At 37.3% G+C, this 17,023-nt stretch overlaps 1 protein-coding gene across 1 annotated transcript in view; it reads right to left on the bottom strand.

Moving 5' to 3' along the window:
• The window catches only part of LOC144434970 (filamin-A-like), a 116,562-nt gene that overhangs the window by 53,553 nt on the left and 45,986 nt on the right, over positions 1 to 17,023 (bottom strand). Inside the window, exons 7-10 of the mRNA XM_078123533.1 lie at positions 16,517 to 16,717; positions 1,294 to 1,431; positions 791 to 1,057; positions 232 to 425 (exon numbers count right to left, since the gene is read on the bottom strand). Of these exons, the coding sequence (XP_077979659.1) occupies positions 232 to 425; positions 791 to 1,057; positions 1,294 to 1,431; positions 16,517 to 16,717 (800 nt within the window). The remainder of the gene's footprint in view (positions 1 to 231; positions 426 to 790; positions 1,058 to 1,293; positions 1,432 to 16,516; positions 16,718 to 17,023) is intronic.

Here is a 17,023-nt window from a genome sequence, read left to right on the forward strand (position 1 = left end):
TTTAAAATATAGGTAAAGGTACATGCATGTCAGAATGATCAGATTGGTGTCCTGGCCTTCAAACACTTGCATTTTTCAGATTCCATGAAGTTAAATTTTCACAGTAGCTTCCCTAGTTCCAATACAAGATATCTTTAACATCAATCTATGTCTGTTACTGACAAAGCACATTTGTCATAGCGCCCTCAGTACTTCAAATACACTATTACTTTGTTTAAACTATTGACAAACCTTAGTTGGGTCAAAGCCACCGGGATTGACTGCAATCTGTGCCATGAAGGGACTGTTAACGATATCTTCATCATCACATGTGACATGGATAGCATATTCACCAGGCACAGTTGGAAAGTATGCCACTTCACAAGATCCATCACCGTTATCTTGGCATTTAATTTCAGCTTCAGAGGGACCCTCAATTGAGAAACCTACAAAAATCAAGCAAACAAACTTCTGTCAATTTTGGAATTCTTCAATGATTCTTTTGTCTGTAACATTTTTTTTTTCAAACTAAATTGCCACCACTGTTCCTTTGTTGAGATTTTATATTCAACTGAATAGGGGCTTCAAATAGAAGTCATATTTTTCAAATGTGATATATCTTAATCAGTTTTTCACAAACTGGAAAATCAAAAATTTGTCTTTTCTTGCGATGTATTTTACGTCTAAATGTAACGCTGAGACTATAGCAGAAATACGCGCTGACAGGGGTACCATGTTTGACAGACAACATTAAACAACATCATTACAAAAATACTGATGACTACTTTTTGAGTTGGTGGATGATACATACCAAGTGCTCCTACAGCACCATTGGTTTCAACAGTGAAATTACATGGTGATCCAACCACACCACTTTCAAGACCAGGACCATAGGCTTTGACGTAGGATAGTGGTGCTTCAGCTTCGGGAGATATGTTGACTGTGAATGGACTCTTCGATATGTGTTCTTTACCATAGGTGACATTGATAATGTAACGACCTGGTTTGAATGGTTTGTATCTCACCATGTAGATGCCATCTTCCTTCTTGGTTATTTGTGTTGGTTCACTAATACCACCTACACGGAGAAAACAATAAAACAAATTGGCAACAATTTTAGATGGATAACACACTGAGGTCAGTGACTGCATCAACTGTCTTTCAAAAAACTAGCAGTCAAGTAGCCGAAACCCACCAGCCATTTAAATAATCCAATTGTGTTGAATCAAAACCAATTACACAATTGAAGCCTTACATTACCTGGACCTTTGGATATTGACAAATCTATCACAACAAAATAATTTAATACAGTACCTGGACCTATAATGTGGAGTTTCAACTCAGCTTCTCCAGCATCTTTAGTGTGAACATAGAAGATGGCCTCTTCCCTAGCACGTAGCCCCTTGGGTTGGATACCACGTCCAGTTGCATAGGCCTTCTTGGGGTTGAACACTAAAAAAGAGAAAAAGAAAAGACGGATTACAGCCGATGAAAATTACCATCTATGATGACACTTACCTTGTTCATTTCAAGGTTCAGTTTCCAATCAGTTCTGTGTCCGTGTATTTCATCAGCAAAGTGATTCCAATGTCCTCATGTTACGAAAATTGAGGTAATGGAAAAATTGAGTTTCATAGATGCACAAGTTACCTTACCAAACCACAGATTATAGTGATTAAACTAAGATTGACAAAATGAAGTAACCAACAAAATCCACATAAAAAACACAGAAGAACCATCCCTTCTCATCAACCACACCACACTGTGTGCTGGAAAACTGATGACACATGTATGTTTCTGACTAGTATGAAAACCAGTGACTTTCTCTCAACAATAAATCATGCAATTTAGTTTTAACTTTCACACCATCACCTTGATATACAAATTACCTAATAGAGTAGAAAAGCAGTATATTTTGTATATGTCATGCTGTATGTTCATACTGACATCACCAACTGTACAGTTTACCTGGTAAATCCTTGGCTTTAGCTGAACGTCTACCATAGCGGCTGAGGTTTGGCAGTGCAGAAACAGTAGCTTGGCGGTCTGCAATTGCACGTTTGCATACAGAAGAGCACATAAAACATGTGGACGTTTTTTGGTATGACATGCACAATAATTACCCAGCCACCAAAAATCTCTCTACATTATCCGTTCCATGCAGTTTACTGAATATCACTTGATTTCTGACATCACTCTCATCATAGACACATTTATGATGTACGATCAATATTGTAGTACTCCTACAAAAAACTAGCTGACAATTAACCTGCCATGCAATGGATAACCACATGTCGAATGATATACCAACCAATCACATTCTGTCTAGTTACATAATTAAACCAATTAAGCCCTGGTCATCAGTCATCACCAGCTATCCATTCATAAACTAACCAATGAAAATAGTCATGCAATGGTGTGGACCACCTGCTTAATGATACACCAACCAATCACATTCCATCCGGTAATACTTAAAACCAATTAAACCCTGGTCATAGTTAACTTGCTACCATCTGCCCATTCATAAACTACATTTGTAACCAATGAAAATAGTCATGCATTGCCTACAAATTTCCTGCGAACTTAATTGTTATTTTTCACTTATGAAATAGTTACATTATGAATAGATTGTATACAACAGTGGAAAATGAATACAAAAATATAGTAGCTACAAAAATGTACAAAATTATATTTGGCAAACTTTATTAATATTTACAGGTCTAGAAATAAAGGAAAAAACCCATCAGGATATGCTGTTGTATACCCATGTGACCCAAGTCATCACTTCAACCCATTACACAGATACCTAAGTCAGTGATATCACCCATATCAACCCCTTCAACCCATTATGCAGATCCCTAAGTCTATCCCATAATTACTATCATGCAGTCACCCATATTGACCTTTATGACCTTTGCACTATAGCTACCTGCTATGATGACGTTACCATCCACTTCTTTACGGACACCCTTGACAGAATATTTGGGAAGTACGCGTCCTGTCGTAAGATTTGACAAGTTACAAGTTAACCGTGAAAAAGAATTATTATTGATATCAACAATAAAACCAACCACATTTGCATAAGACAATATTAGTATTGACACAATAAACTCTCAAACTCTCAAATTGATAAGTTCAGAAGTGCTTTTTCAGTTTTAATACATGAACAAACTTCTCTTTGCACCAAGCTTAATTTAAAACACTAATTTCAAATGTACTTTTAATGTAGCTTACAGTTTGGAAATATCAGTCATATCACTCAGAAACTTGTATCGTTGGATCTTCTATCAAAATTTGTTGCCATAGTAACTATACCATATGGAGTACATTTGTGGTGACATCAAATGATGCTTGGGTCAAATATTACATCACCCAAGTTCTTATCATTATATACAGAACAAACTTAAAACATATCTTTATTCAAAGTTTGTGGTGAAATTACAATCTTCTAGTTTCAGTGAACATATAAAAGCCTGAATAAAAAGTAATCACAGCATACAAAATCAAAAGAAAAAGATCACAATAAGAGTTCAATTAATATACACCCTCAAGTTTTCCATTCATGTGGTGTGCTTCCTGATTGGTCAGTGCTGAGCAGTGCATGATTTCATATCCATCAATTACCTGTTATTATCTCAGTTTCATAGTCTGAGTCATCTTGTGTACCAATAACCATAATTGCAACATCGTTGATAGAGCCTGGTATTGTATAATAGTAAATTACAACAAACATGTGACTGACAATATAACCTTCCACAACATTACAGCAAGGAATCTTACAAGTAGCCGTGTATTACCATGTCGTTGTGTTAAAAAACAACCTATATGTTACACACAGGTCTTTGAACTCTTTATAAACCATACACTTGCACAAATTGAACTTGTGATATACAATCAGATCAATATCCTTAAACAGTTGCAATGTATACATACTATCACGGAAAAATGGCAGGACATCTATAAGCACCATAATACAAGTCTGAATCTGAATCTAACTGTTATGCACTATAACTGCATGGCTGCATAGTATTATATACAAAGTACTATCACAAGAGAACATTAAATCCCTACTATTCAACCCCATTCCCCACAATATCAAGTGCTAACTTTCCACCAAATCCTGTTTGATGAACTATTTTTAACTGGTAAGAGCAATGAAAAATACACATCACACTCAGTTTCAAAGTGTTAACACATGACTGATTGAAATGCATTGATGCTCCTGTACCTTGGTAACCACTGATATCCATTTGGAAAACACTTCTATATCGGAGTTCATCTTCCTCATCATCATCATCATCATCATCAACTGGGAAATTTTCTGATAAAATGTAGATTTGCAGATTACTGGTTATATATATACACATGAATAGACAATGTTCTCTGCTCCAGTCACCAAATATCACAAAGTGTTGTGAGCAAATTTAACAGTGCAAATACTGATCAACCAACTGAGTATTCCCCAAAATATGTGCAGTAGACAAACAGTGAGAGAGCCATCAACCATGTGATCTAGTGTAACAATCTGTGAGAGAACCACCAACCATGTGATCTAGTATAACAATCTGTGAGAACCACCAACCATTTGATCTAGTGTAACAATCTGTGAGAGAACCACCAACCATGTGATCTAGTGTAACAATCTGACTGCTGCTGATAGACAAACAGTCATGTGACTTGTACACCTCCCATCACAAACTATCACCACTTGGTGGCGCTGTGACAATATCAAGACCAACATTTAGATTTACCTAGGGCTTGTGCTAAGTCAAAGTCTGTTGGAATACCATTGACTGCATCAGAAGGGGTGTCTCCTGGTTGGAAAAAGCGAATTTGAAATTAAAGCAATTGCAATGAAGACATAACCTAACTGTGGTCACAACACCAGTGTCTGTGAATGTGAGAGTCAACACAGTACATGTGTTTACAGTGTATGTAACCATCAATGAAAAAAGTTCAATACCATCAGAGTATTTAAGAAATCAAGAAATACACGTCAGAGTATTTAAGAAATCAAGAAATACAAGGAAGGAGTATATATATGTTGTATGGTCTTTACAAACTATGGTTTCACACTTACAGTTCCCTCTCTAATAGAAACAGAACTGTAATCTCATTTGTATTCACACCTGTAAGTGTAAGCCAACATTCTACAGTTCATCTAATAATAGAATCAGAACTGTAATCTCATTTGTATTCACACCTGTAAGTGTAAGCCAACATTCTACAGTTCATCTAATAATAGAATCAGAACTGTAACCCCATTTGTATTCACACCTGTAAACCATTAATTACCTTACCAAGGATACAAGAAGTACATACACTTTGGTATCATTAGGAAGTGGAAAGGGCATTGGATGTTGGAAAATGTATGTGTATCCCTCAGTGAACCACCTTACCGATGTCATGTGAACAGTACTAAATTGTGCCACTATACCATCCCGTGTTTTTGAATATTGTCTAGATTTTACCTGGCAACTGTTCACTTGGATCATCCATACCAAGCTCGGCTAAAGCTGCTTCAATATCTGAACCGGAAAAGATGCATCATCAAGAATTGAAAAGTTTTCTGTATATATGATTCAGGCAATCACACGTCATGTCGTAAACAAAACACATGGAAATCTGGAAATTCTTCAAACATTTATTGTTGCAGAACATGTGGTATATTTCTGTTACTGTTAAAACAATTGACTTCTGCTGCTCCAATGAACACTATGCAAATTGGATGTAACATACCTATGCATGGTGCAACTTATCCAAAAGAAGAATGTATGATATCCGCTATTTACTTGGCGGCAGTAAGTCACAAATCCTGAATAACTCAAATAAAAGCTAATAGTATACAAACTCTACCAAGATAACTCATCTCCATTTTGAGTTCTGCACACTTGGAATATCAGAAAATTTATTAAAAACTCAATTCCGAGAGTCATGTCTGTCTGACGTTTGATTTGACTGATGGTACAAACTGTAGCTGTCTTTGTTTACCTTGAGGATTCAGATCCTCCATGATGCTTTTATAGGTACGTTCTTCCACAACTGTAGTGACAACTTGTTCTGGTAGAGGTAATCATGAAGATTTTAGCATCGAGAACAGATATCTCATAGTCTACACTTTCCCATTTCATATTTATCCCCAGTGCAAGACCCTTCCCCAGTGCAAGACCCTTTCACAGTGCAAAATATCCTATCCCCACCAACAAACAGGAGGTATTAATTCCAATAATTTCTCAAACTAATTCATATAATGTTCAAATCTGGGGAAAGCAAGTTCAGACTTGGAAAAGAATACAATCAGAATTATAAAGTTTGCTATGAGATGAAGAAATCGAGAGTTCTTTCTCAGCTCTGCAGACATTTGGCATGAATTGGTGGATGTTCAGAACCACAATGTTATAATTCAAAACTGTTTATTTGTTTATATCAATATATATTTATATATTGGTTTATGGTTATGACCGATGTTAATGACTTAAATTTATGATTATTTTTTTTTACATGTATTGAATTCATGCAGTCATAAAATAGCAAATAAAAACACATACATTGTACATACATCTATTAATTCGGACTGTATCACTCGTTCCTTATGCATTTATACATACATACACACATACATACATACACACATACATACATACATACATACATACACACACATACACACACACATACATACATACATACATACACACATACGTACGTATATACATACATACAAATAATCATTCAGATTTGCACACACGCACACGCACATGCACATGCACACACACATACACCCGCACACGCACACACACACACACACACACACACACACACACACACACACACACATACACACACACACACACACAAGTAAATATATGCTTTCACGCTAATCACAATCAGAAATTCCCAAAATTGACAGTGCATACCAAGTGGATAGTAACCCCGAACTTGTAAGTGTATCAACAGCTACAGTCTTTCTAGCAACAATTTGGTCAGAATCTGATCAAAATTCACTTGCCACATCATTCAAATTCAAATTCAATAAATTCAAAGTTATACATTTTTCTATCTTATGAACAGTGAATTTAAACCCTTGACTGACTACTATATATATTATATTTTGTCAACTGTTTCTAATTTCTGTCAACCCATTCCACTAGAATGAAAAGCCAAGAAAACACTACACAGTCACCTTGCTACTACCCAACTACACTACATAGTAATGTGCTGATTTCAGAGCCAAAAATTGACTCCTGTAAATGAAAGACCAAAATGATGTGCTAAGCTCTTAAATTCAAGAATTAATTTTGAAGTGAAAACTCAAATTTCCAGTGAATTAATATGCACTTTGTGTACAATAAATTGAAATTGAATTTATAATAATATTTACCTTGTCTACAACAAATTAAGTGACCTCCTGTAAATATACAGTCAGATTATAGTCAGCCATTTTGAATTTTATTACAAGTTTACGGTGAATGAAAATCAAGCAATACACCACACAGCAAGTCATATTTTGAGTTTGGAGACTTTGTATTTGCAAATTTCACAGTTTTTGTCTTTGTCACATGTTGTATTAGGAGAAGTGTAAGCCAAGGACCATGATCTGTTGATTTCTGATTACTTTAGACTAACTTTAGATGAAGAGGTCTGTACATTCTAAAAATTATAAAAATTACATATATAACTATTTCTAAAGTTTACCTCGTATTTTTATCGGCCTGTCATCACGTCCAAAGTTATGTTTTTCCACGACAGTAAAAGATTGTTCTGCTTATAAATGAATCAAGACAACATTTGAGACTGATGATTCAACAGACAAAAAAAATCACAGAATTCATTTGAAAACTGAACACAAAACAAAACCTAAATACTTGTTATAAAAAAAAGACAAACACCTTTTTTATTATGATTTGAGCAAGTACAACCCTGCCAACCATAAACATTACGACATTATTAACCGACACTAATCATTAGCATCATAGTAAATTCAAACGGATCTCTGGGATGACAGACTACCAAATTTTCTATGAAACTTTGATATTCCTACCAACCTACAAAATTCTGAAAAACTCAAATGGATATTTCGACACGAATGATTTGAAATACACCTTTGAATATTTGACTTGTTTTACAACATCTACAAGTCAGATCATTTACCTGTAAAATTAGCTTCTTTTTGTGTATTTTGAAGGCTATGCTTTTCCACTATCGTCACAGCTGTGTGTCCTGGCATTTATGAAATATGATAATATTTAGTATTGATAAATGAGTTATGAAATAATCAAAGATTAAACGACAAATTATAAATAATCCTAGTCTCAAATATAACACAAAATTTACAAAATATGAAAATCTGCATACAAAGTTTTGGCAGAGTGGCGCTTTTCACTAAATTTTACAGAGCTGTTGCAAGTTGTCTCATAATGACTTCGTCTCTGTATGTCTGCTACCAAATAAGTGTGTGTTATAACCAAATAAGAGTCAAGCAAACCAGAACATCATGACTTCATTCATTCATCACACAACTCATATCAAAGTACACACTTCACCTTTCAATAGATTTCCTACAGTAATTTCGCATCACTAATAATCGAATAAATAAAAAATCATAAAAAGAGTTGTAAACTATCACCAACCCCAAAATAAAATAATGCCTGACAATTTACCTGAAGACCTTGCATTGTCCACATATTTTTCTCTCGTCAAATCAAAAATGTCTCCTTTTTCTGCTGGTGAGGAGTAAAACTGATGTGTAAACAAAACTTGTCCGATTCAAAAATAAACCCACATTTGATTGACCCAGCAATCATTACGTGTAACCCATCACCTCAAGAGTGAACTTTACCATCCTGTGATGACATCAAAGTGAAGTGAATCAAACAACTATCTTAGTTACTTTGGATTTGTGAATCCTAAATGAATTAGGGGAGGAAACACAGAAGAATGGGCAAACAAATAATACATTCCTGTATTTTTTTTTGTCCAAGTATGTTCATGCAGTTTGAGGTGTATTAAGTTTGCATTCCATACATTGAATCAAGTGCTTTCTCTGGGAACCTCATTACAACTGTTATACTGCCCTCACAGGTTATTCTTTTTGAAACATTGAAATGTACACACCACCAACCAATAAGCCAACTGTCCAATCCTGTATACCCTTTCAGTGCAGTGAGAGATTACGAACACATTTTAGGTTGATTACCTGGTGAAAAATCTATCCCGGCACTTTCAACATTGACTTCTTCAACTCTTGTAATGACATCTTGGGCTAAAGAAACGATACATTCAGACAATAAATAAATGACCCAAAGCTTCAATCTTGTTAAAAAAAACTGCATATAAACCCAAAGATCACCAGACTACCCAGTGTGCACTAAAACTATCCATACACCACTGCCTCTTCATTTCACCAGTGATTTCTGACAATTTCTAATGACAGATTTACCTTGAGGAGACTTGAGTTGTTCTGTAACTATGACAATCTCTTCAGTTGATGGTTCAGGGGCACTCTCAAAAGTATGTTGCTCTGTAACTATGACAACTTCTTCTGTTAATGGTTCACTTTTAACACTGTGCTGTTCTGTAACTATGACAACCTCTTCATTGGATGATTCCTGGACATCCTCAACACTATGTTGTTCAGTTATTGTTACAACTTTTCTTTCTACCTCTGTTGGACTTGTCACTCTTCTGATAGTATGTCGTGTTGATGGTTCACTTTCAATGCTGTGTTGTTCTGTAACTATGACAACTTCTTCATTGGATGACTCAGGTGAACTTTCAAGGCTGCGTTGTTCTGTAACTATGACAACCTCTTCATTGGATGATTCCTGGACATCCTCAACACTGTGTTGTTCAGTTATTGTTACAACTTTTCTTTCTACCTCTGTTGGCATTGTCACTCTTCTGATAGTACGTCGTGTTGATGGTTCACTTTCAACGCTGTGTTGTTCTGTAACTGTGACAACCTCTTCATTGGATGACTCAGGTGAACTTTCAAGGCTGCGTTGTTCTGTAACTATGACAACCTCTTCATTGGATGATTCCTGGACATCCTCAACACTGTGTTGTTCAGTTATTGTTACAACTTTTCTTTCTACCTCTGTTGGCGTTGTCACTCTTCTGATAGTACGTCGTGTTGATGGTTCACTTTCAACGCTGTGTTGTTCTGTAACTATGACAACCTCTTCTGTGGATGGCTCAGGTGAACTTTCAATGCTGCGTTGTTCTGTAACTATGACAACCTCTTCATTGGATGATTCTTGGACATCCTCAACACTGTGTTGTTCAGTTATTGTTACAACTTTTCTTTCTACCTCTGTTGGACTTGTCACTCTTCTGATAGTACGTCGTGTTGATGGTTCACTTTCAACACTGTGTTGTTCTGTAACTATGACAACCTCTTCTGTGGATGGCCCAGGTGAACTTTCAAAGCGATGTTGTTCTGTAACTATGACAACCTCTTCATTGGATGATTCTTGGACATCCTCAACACTGTGTTGTTCAGTTATTGTTACAACTTTTCTCTCTACCTCTGTTGGCCTTGTCACTCTTCTGATAGTACGTCGTGTTGATGGTTCACTTTGAATGCTGTGTTGTTCTGTAACTATGACAACCTCTTCTGTGGATGGCTCAGGTGAACTTTCAATGCTGCGTTGTTCTGTAACTATGACAACCTCTTCATTGGATGATTCTTGGACATCCTCAACACTGTGTTGTTCAGTTATTGTTACAACTTTTCTCTCTACCTCTGTTGGCCTTGTCACTCTTCTGATAGTACGTCGTGTTGATGGTTCACTTTGAATGCTGTGTTGTTCTGTAACTATGACAACCTCTTCTGTGGATGGCTCAGGTGAACTTTCAATGCTGCGTTGTTCTGTAACTATGACAACCTCTTCATTGGATGATTCTTGGACATCCTCAACACTGTGTTGTTCAGTTATTGTTACAACTTTTCTTTCTACCTCTGTTGGACTTGTCACTCTTCTGATGGTACGTCGTGTTGATGGTTCACTTTCAACACTGTGTTGTTCTGTAACTATGACAACCTCTTCTGTGGATGGCCCAGGTGAACTTTCAATGCGGTGTTGTTCTGTAACTATGACAACCTCTTCATTGGATGATTCCTGGACATCCCCAACACTATGTCGTTCAGTTATTGTTACAACTTTTCTTTCTACCTCTGTTGGCGTTGTCACTCTTCTGATAGTACGTCGTGTTGATGGTTCACTTTCAACGCTGTGTTGTTCTGTAACTATGACAACCTCTTCTGTGGATGGCTCAGGTGAACTTTCAATGCTGCGTTGTTCTGTAACTATGACAACCTCTTCATTGGATGATTCCTGGACATCCTCAACACTGTGTTGTTCAGTTATTGTTACAACTTTTCTCTCTACCTCTGTTGGCATTGTCACTCTTCTGATAGTACGTCGTGTTGATGGTTCAGTTTCAATGCTGTGTTGTTCTGTAACTACGACAACCTTTTGTGTTGATGGTTCAGTTTCAATGCTGTGTTGTTCTGTAACTATGACAACCTCTTCTGTGGATGACTCAGGTGACCTTTCAATGCTGCGTTGTTCTGTAACTATGACAACCTCTTCATTGGATGATTCTTGGACATCCTCAACACTGTGTTGTTCAGTTATTGTTACAACTTTTCTCTCTACCTCTGTTGGCCTTGTCACTCTTCTGATAGTACGTCGTGTTGATGGTTCACTTTCAACGCTGTGTTGTTCTGTAACTATGACAACCTCTTCATTGGATGACTCAGGTGAACTTTCAAGGCTGCGTTGTTCTGTAACTATGACAACCTCTTCATTGGATGATTCCTGGACATCCTCAACACTGTGTTGTTCAGTTATTGTTACAACTTTTCTTTCTACCTCTGTTGGCATTGTCACTCTTCTGATAGTACGTTGTGTTGATGGTTCACTTTCAACGCTGTGTTGTTCTGTAACTGTGACAACCTCTTCATTGGATGACTCAGGTGAACTTTCAAGGCTGCGTTGTTCTGTAACTATGACAACCTCTTCATTGGATGATTCCTGGACATCCTCAACACTATGTCGTTCAGTTATTGTTACAACTTTTCTTTCTACCTCTGTTGGCATTGTCACTCTTCTGATAGTACGTCGTGTTGATGGTTCACTTTCAACGCTGTGTTGTTCTGTAACTATGACAACCTCTTCTGTGGATGGCTCAGGTGAACTTTCAATGCTGCGTTGTTCTGTAACTATGACAACCTCTTCATTGGATGATTCTTGGACATCCTCAACACTGTGTTGTTCAGTTATTGTTACAACTTTTCTTTCTACCTCTGTTGGACTTGTCACTCTTCTGATGGTACGTCGTGTTGATGGTTCACTTTCAACACTGTGTTGTTCTGTAACTATGACAACCTCTTCTGTGGATGGCCCAGGTGAACTTTCAATGCGGTGTTGTTCTGTAACTATGACAACCTCTTCATTGGATGATTCTTGGACATCCTCAACACTGTGTTGTTCAGTTATTGTTACAACTTTTCTCTCTACCTCTGTTGGCCTTGTCACTCTTCTGATAGTACGTCGTGTTGATGGTTCACTTTCAACGCTGTGTTGTTCTGTAACTATGACAACCTCTTCTGTGGATGGCTCAGGTGAACTTTCAATGCTGCGTTGTTCTGTAACTATGACAACCTCCCCTGAGGATGGTTCAGGTGAACTTTCAATGCGGTGTTGTTCTGTAACTATGACAACCTCTTCATTGGATGATTCTTGGACATCCTCAACACTGTGTTGTTCAGTTATTGTTACAACTTTTCTCTCTACCTCTGTTGGCCTTGTCACTCTTCTGATAGTACGTCGTGTTGATGGTTCACTTTCAACACTGTGTTGTTCTGTAACTATGACAACCTCTTGTGTTGATGGTTCACTTTCAATGCTGTGTTGTTCTGTAACTATGACAACCTCTTGTGTTGATGGTTCAGTTTCAATGCTGTGTTGTTCTGTAACTATGACAACCTCTTCATTGGATGATTCCTGGACATCCTCAACACTGTGTTGTTCAGTTATTGTTACAACTTTTCTTTCTACCTCTGTTGGACTTGTCACTCTTCTGATGGTACGCCGTGCTGATGGTTCACTTTGAATGCTGTGTTGTTCTGTAACTATGACAACCTCTTCTGTGGATGGCCCAGGTGAACTTTCAATGCGGTGTTGTTCTGTAACTATGACAACCTCTTCATTGGATGATTCCTGGACATCCTCAACACTGTGTTGTTCAGTTATTGTTACAACTTTTCTTTCTACCTCTGTTGGACTTGTCACTCTTCTGATAGTACGTTGTGTTGATGGTTCACTTTCAACACTGTGTGTTTCTGTAACTATGACAACCTCTTCTGTTGATGGTTCACTTTCAATGCTGTGTTGTTCTGTAACTATAACAACCTCCCCTGAGGATGGTTCAGGTGAACTTTCAAGGCTGTGTTGTTCTGTAACTATGACAACCTCTTCTGTGGATGGCTCAGGTGAACTTTCAATACGGTGTTGTTCTGTAACTATGACAACCTCTTCATTGGATGATTCCTGGACATCCTCAACACTATGTTGTTCAGTTATTGTTACAACTTTTCTTTCTACCTCTGCTGGCCTTGTCACTCTTCTGATCGTACGTTTTTCTACGATTGTTACAATTTCTTCAATGGAAGAATCAGGTAGAGTCGTAACAGTATGTGACTCACTAACTGTGACACTTTCATTTCCATCACTGTGTTGTTCTATAACTATGGCACCCTCTGGCATTGATGGCTCACTTTCAACGCTGTGTTGTTCTGTAACTCTGACACCCTCTTCTGTGGAGGGTTCATGTGAACTTTCAACACTTTGTTGTTCTGTAACTATGACAACCTCTTCATTGGATGATTCCTGGACATCCTCAACACTGTGTTGTTCAGTTATTGTTACAACTTTTCTTTCTACCTCTGTTGGCCTTGTCATTCTTCTGATAGTACGCCGTGTTGATGGTTCACTTTGAATGCTGTGTTGTTCTGTAACTATGACAACCTCTTCTGTGGATGGTTCACTTTCAATGCTGTGTTGTTCTGTAACTATGACAACCTCTTGTGTTGATGGTTCACTTTCAACGCTGTGTTGTTCTGTAACTATGACAACCTCTCCTGTGGATGGTTCAGGTGAACTTTCAAGGCTGCATTGTTCTGTAACTATGACAACCTCTTCATTGGAAGATTCATGGACACCCTCAACACTGTGTTGTTCAGTTGTTGTTACAACTTTTCTTACTACCTCTGTTGGCCTTGTCACTCTTCTGATCATACGTCGTTCTACGTTTGTTTCAATTTCTTGAGTGGAAGAATCTGTTAGAGTCTCAACACTACGTGACTCACTAATTGTGACACTTTCTACTCCACCAGATATTGGTACAGTGCTACTCCCAGTAACCATGACAACTCCATTAGACGCTAATTCATTATCCGCAATTACTGTAACAACTTCCCCTTCTTCAGAGAAGTTAAAAAATCATACAATACAAGTGAAATCATGTTTTGGCAAGAAGGGCCAACCATCACCAAGTTAGCAGAGAGGTCAACTCACAATCCAGCCAATAGCATGAGAGTTTAGACAAGATACACTAAAGAAGACACTGAATGGTTGAAATCACCGAAAGCTCTCACCAAGTAACTGTAATTTGGCTGTATAAGCCCAGGTTCATTGAAGATTTGTGTAAATGTGGATGTTAGCAAGTACAAATCAACAGTCAAGTATTCTGTTTATGGATATAGGTAATATGCAGTACTAAACATGTGAACAACAAAGCTGTCTATGGCCAAGGTGATAGTACTAAACATGTGAACAACAAAGTCGTCTATGGCCAAGGTGATAGTACTAAACATGTGAACAACAAAGCTGTCTATGGCCAAGATGATAGTACTAAACATGTGAACAACAAAGCTGTCTATGGCCAAGATGACAGTACTAAACATGTGAACAACAAAGCTGTCTATGGCCAGGATGATAGTACTAAAAATGTGAACAACAAAGCTGTCTATGGCCAAAATGATAGTACTAAACATGTGAACAACAAAGCTGTCTATGGCCAAGATGATAGTACTAAAAATGTGAACAACAAAGCTGTCTATGGCCAAGATGATAGTACTAAAAATGTGAACAACAAAGCTGTCTATGGCCAGGATGATAGTACTAAACATGTGAACAACAAAGCTGTCTATGGCCAAGATGATAGTACTAAAAATGTGAACAACAAAGCTGTCTATGGCCAAGATGATAGTACTAAACATGTGAACAACAAAGCTGTCTATGGCCAAGATGACAGTACTAAACATGTGAACAACAAAGCTGTCTATGGCCAAGATGATAGTACTAAAAATGTGAACAACAAAGCTGTCTATGGCCAAGATGACAGTACTAAAAATGTGAACAACAAAGCTGTCTATGGCCAGATGATAGTACTAAAAATGTGAACAACAGAGCTGTCTATGCCAAGATGACAGTACTAAACATGTGAGCAACAAAGCTGTGCATGCCAAGATGACACTACTACAAGTGACATCATACAAACATGTGACATTTTACTATACAATACGGTCCTGTACATGTGAAATCATACAAAGAAGTGAGATATCTCCATACACTACAGTCCTGCACCAGTACATGTGAAATTGTGTAAAAATGTAACATTTTTTCATACACTACAGCCCTATAGATGTAAATTGCTATCATTGAGTGTTCTATGTTCATATACCACTGCCCTGTGCATGTGACACCAAGAAAATTCCACCATAAATAACAACCAGCCTGTACATGTAAAACATGTCCCCATACAATGTTTGTCCATAAAGTACATCTTGCAAATACATAAAGCAAGGATACATCACAACACAGACTACAAAATAAATATGACACGATGAGCACAGAGTGTTTCTTTCCATCCGATGATCACTTTGGATTGACATATTCCATACTGTTTGGTAACTTGTATGCAATATGGTGATATTTCTGTATGTTGGTGGACATTGTAATCCAACGATATACACTTATACATGAAAACTCTTCCTATATGTATATGGCACTTGTTTGATTCATTCATTCTTTTCTGTATGAACACAAACTTCTATGTAAATTATCATCATACAGTAAAGGTCAACTTCTTCTCTTCCAATGACAAATGACCCCAAAAATGCACTGCATTAATATGCAGGTCATATTTTTGTGAGTTCAGAGAATTTGTTTAATTTACCATCATAACAAATTCTGGAACCAAAAATGTTGTATTTGGGTGTTGCCATGGCTTGTAAGTTGTATTTTGAGTGTTGGCATGGCTTGTAAGTTGTATTTTGGGTGTTGACATGGCTTGTAAGTTGTATTTGGGTGTTGCCATGGCTTGTAAGTTGTATTTGGGTGTTGCCATGGCTTGTAAGTTGTATTTGGGTATTGGCATGGCTTGTAATCACCAGAAGACAAAGTCGTGAGAATAATCAGAATGCCATATACATATAAGATGTGTGTGCCTAAAAGGAATACTAGCATACCTGGTGCAATCTTCACTTTGTAAACACTTCCAGGGATATTAACACCAGCAAATGTAATGGAAATTTCATGGTCTCCAGGTATGGTGGGTTTGTACTGGCAGTAATATACACCTTGTCCCTTATCTTCAATTACAGGATTGGCTGACTGTGTGTTACCATTGGGGTCAGTAATCAAAACACTCACCACACCTGCTCCTGCACCTGAAAAGGTATGATGACAACACAAAATGTGATGATCGATTCATGCACAAAATTTGATGATTCTTACAAAAATCTACTGATGGCAACACAAAACTTGAGAATTCAGGTGCAAGTCTAATGATACAACACAAAAGTTTGATCACACCAATGATACAACCCTCAAAAAAACACTGGTGTGTTTGCCTGCTCCTGGTAAGCAGCAATCCAACAGTTCCATGCAAAGACATACATTGTAATTAGCATTGATAACTTAGGGAAAAGCATTATAAAAACGACAGGAGAAAGGATGCAATAACTCGGTTTACT

Source organism: Glandiceps talaboti, chromosome 1 (genome assembly GCF_964340395.1).
Source record: "Glandiceps talaboti chromosome 1, keGlaTala1.1, whole genome shotgun sequence".
Classification (NCBI taxonomy): domain Eukaryota; kingdom Metazoa; phylum Hemichordata; class Enteropneusta; family Spengelidae; genus Glandiceps; species Glandiceps talaboti.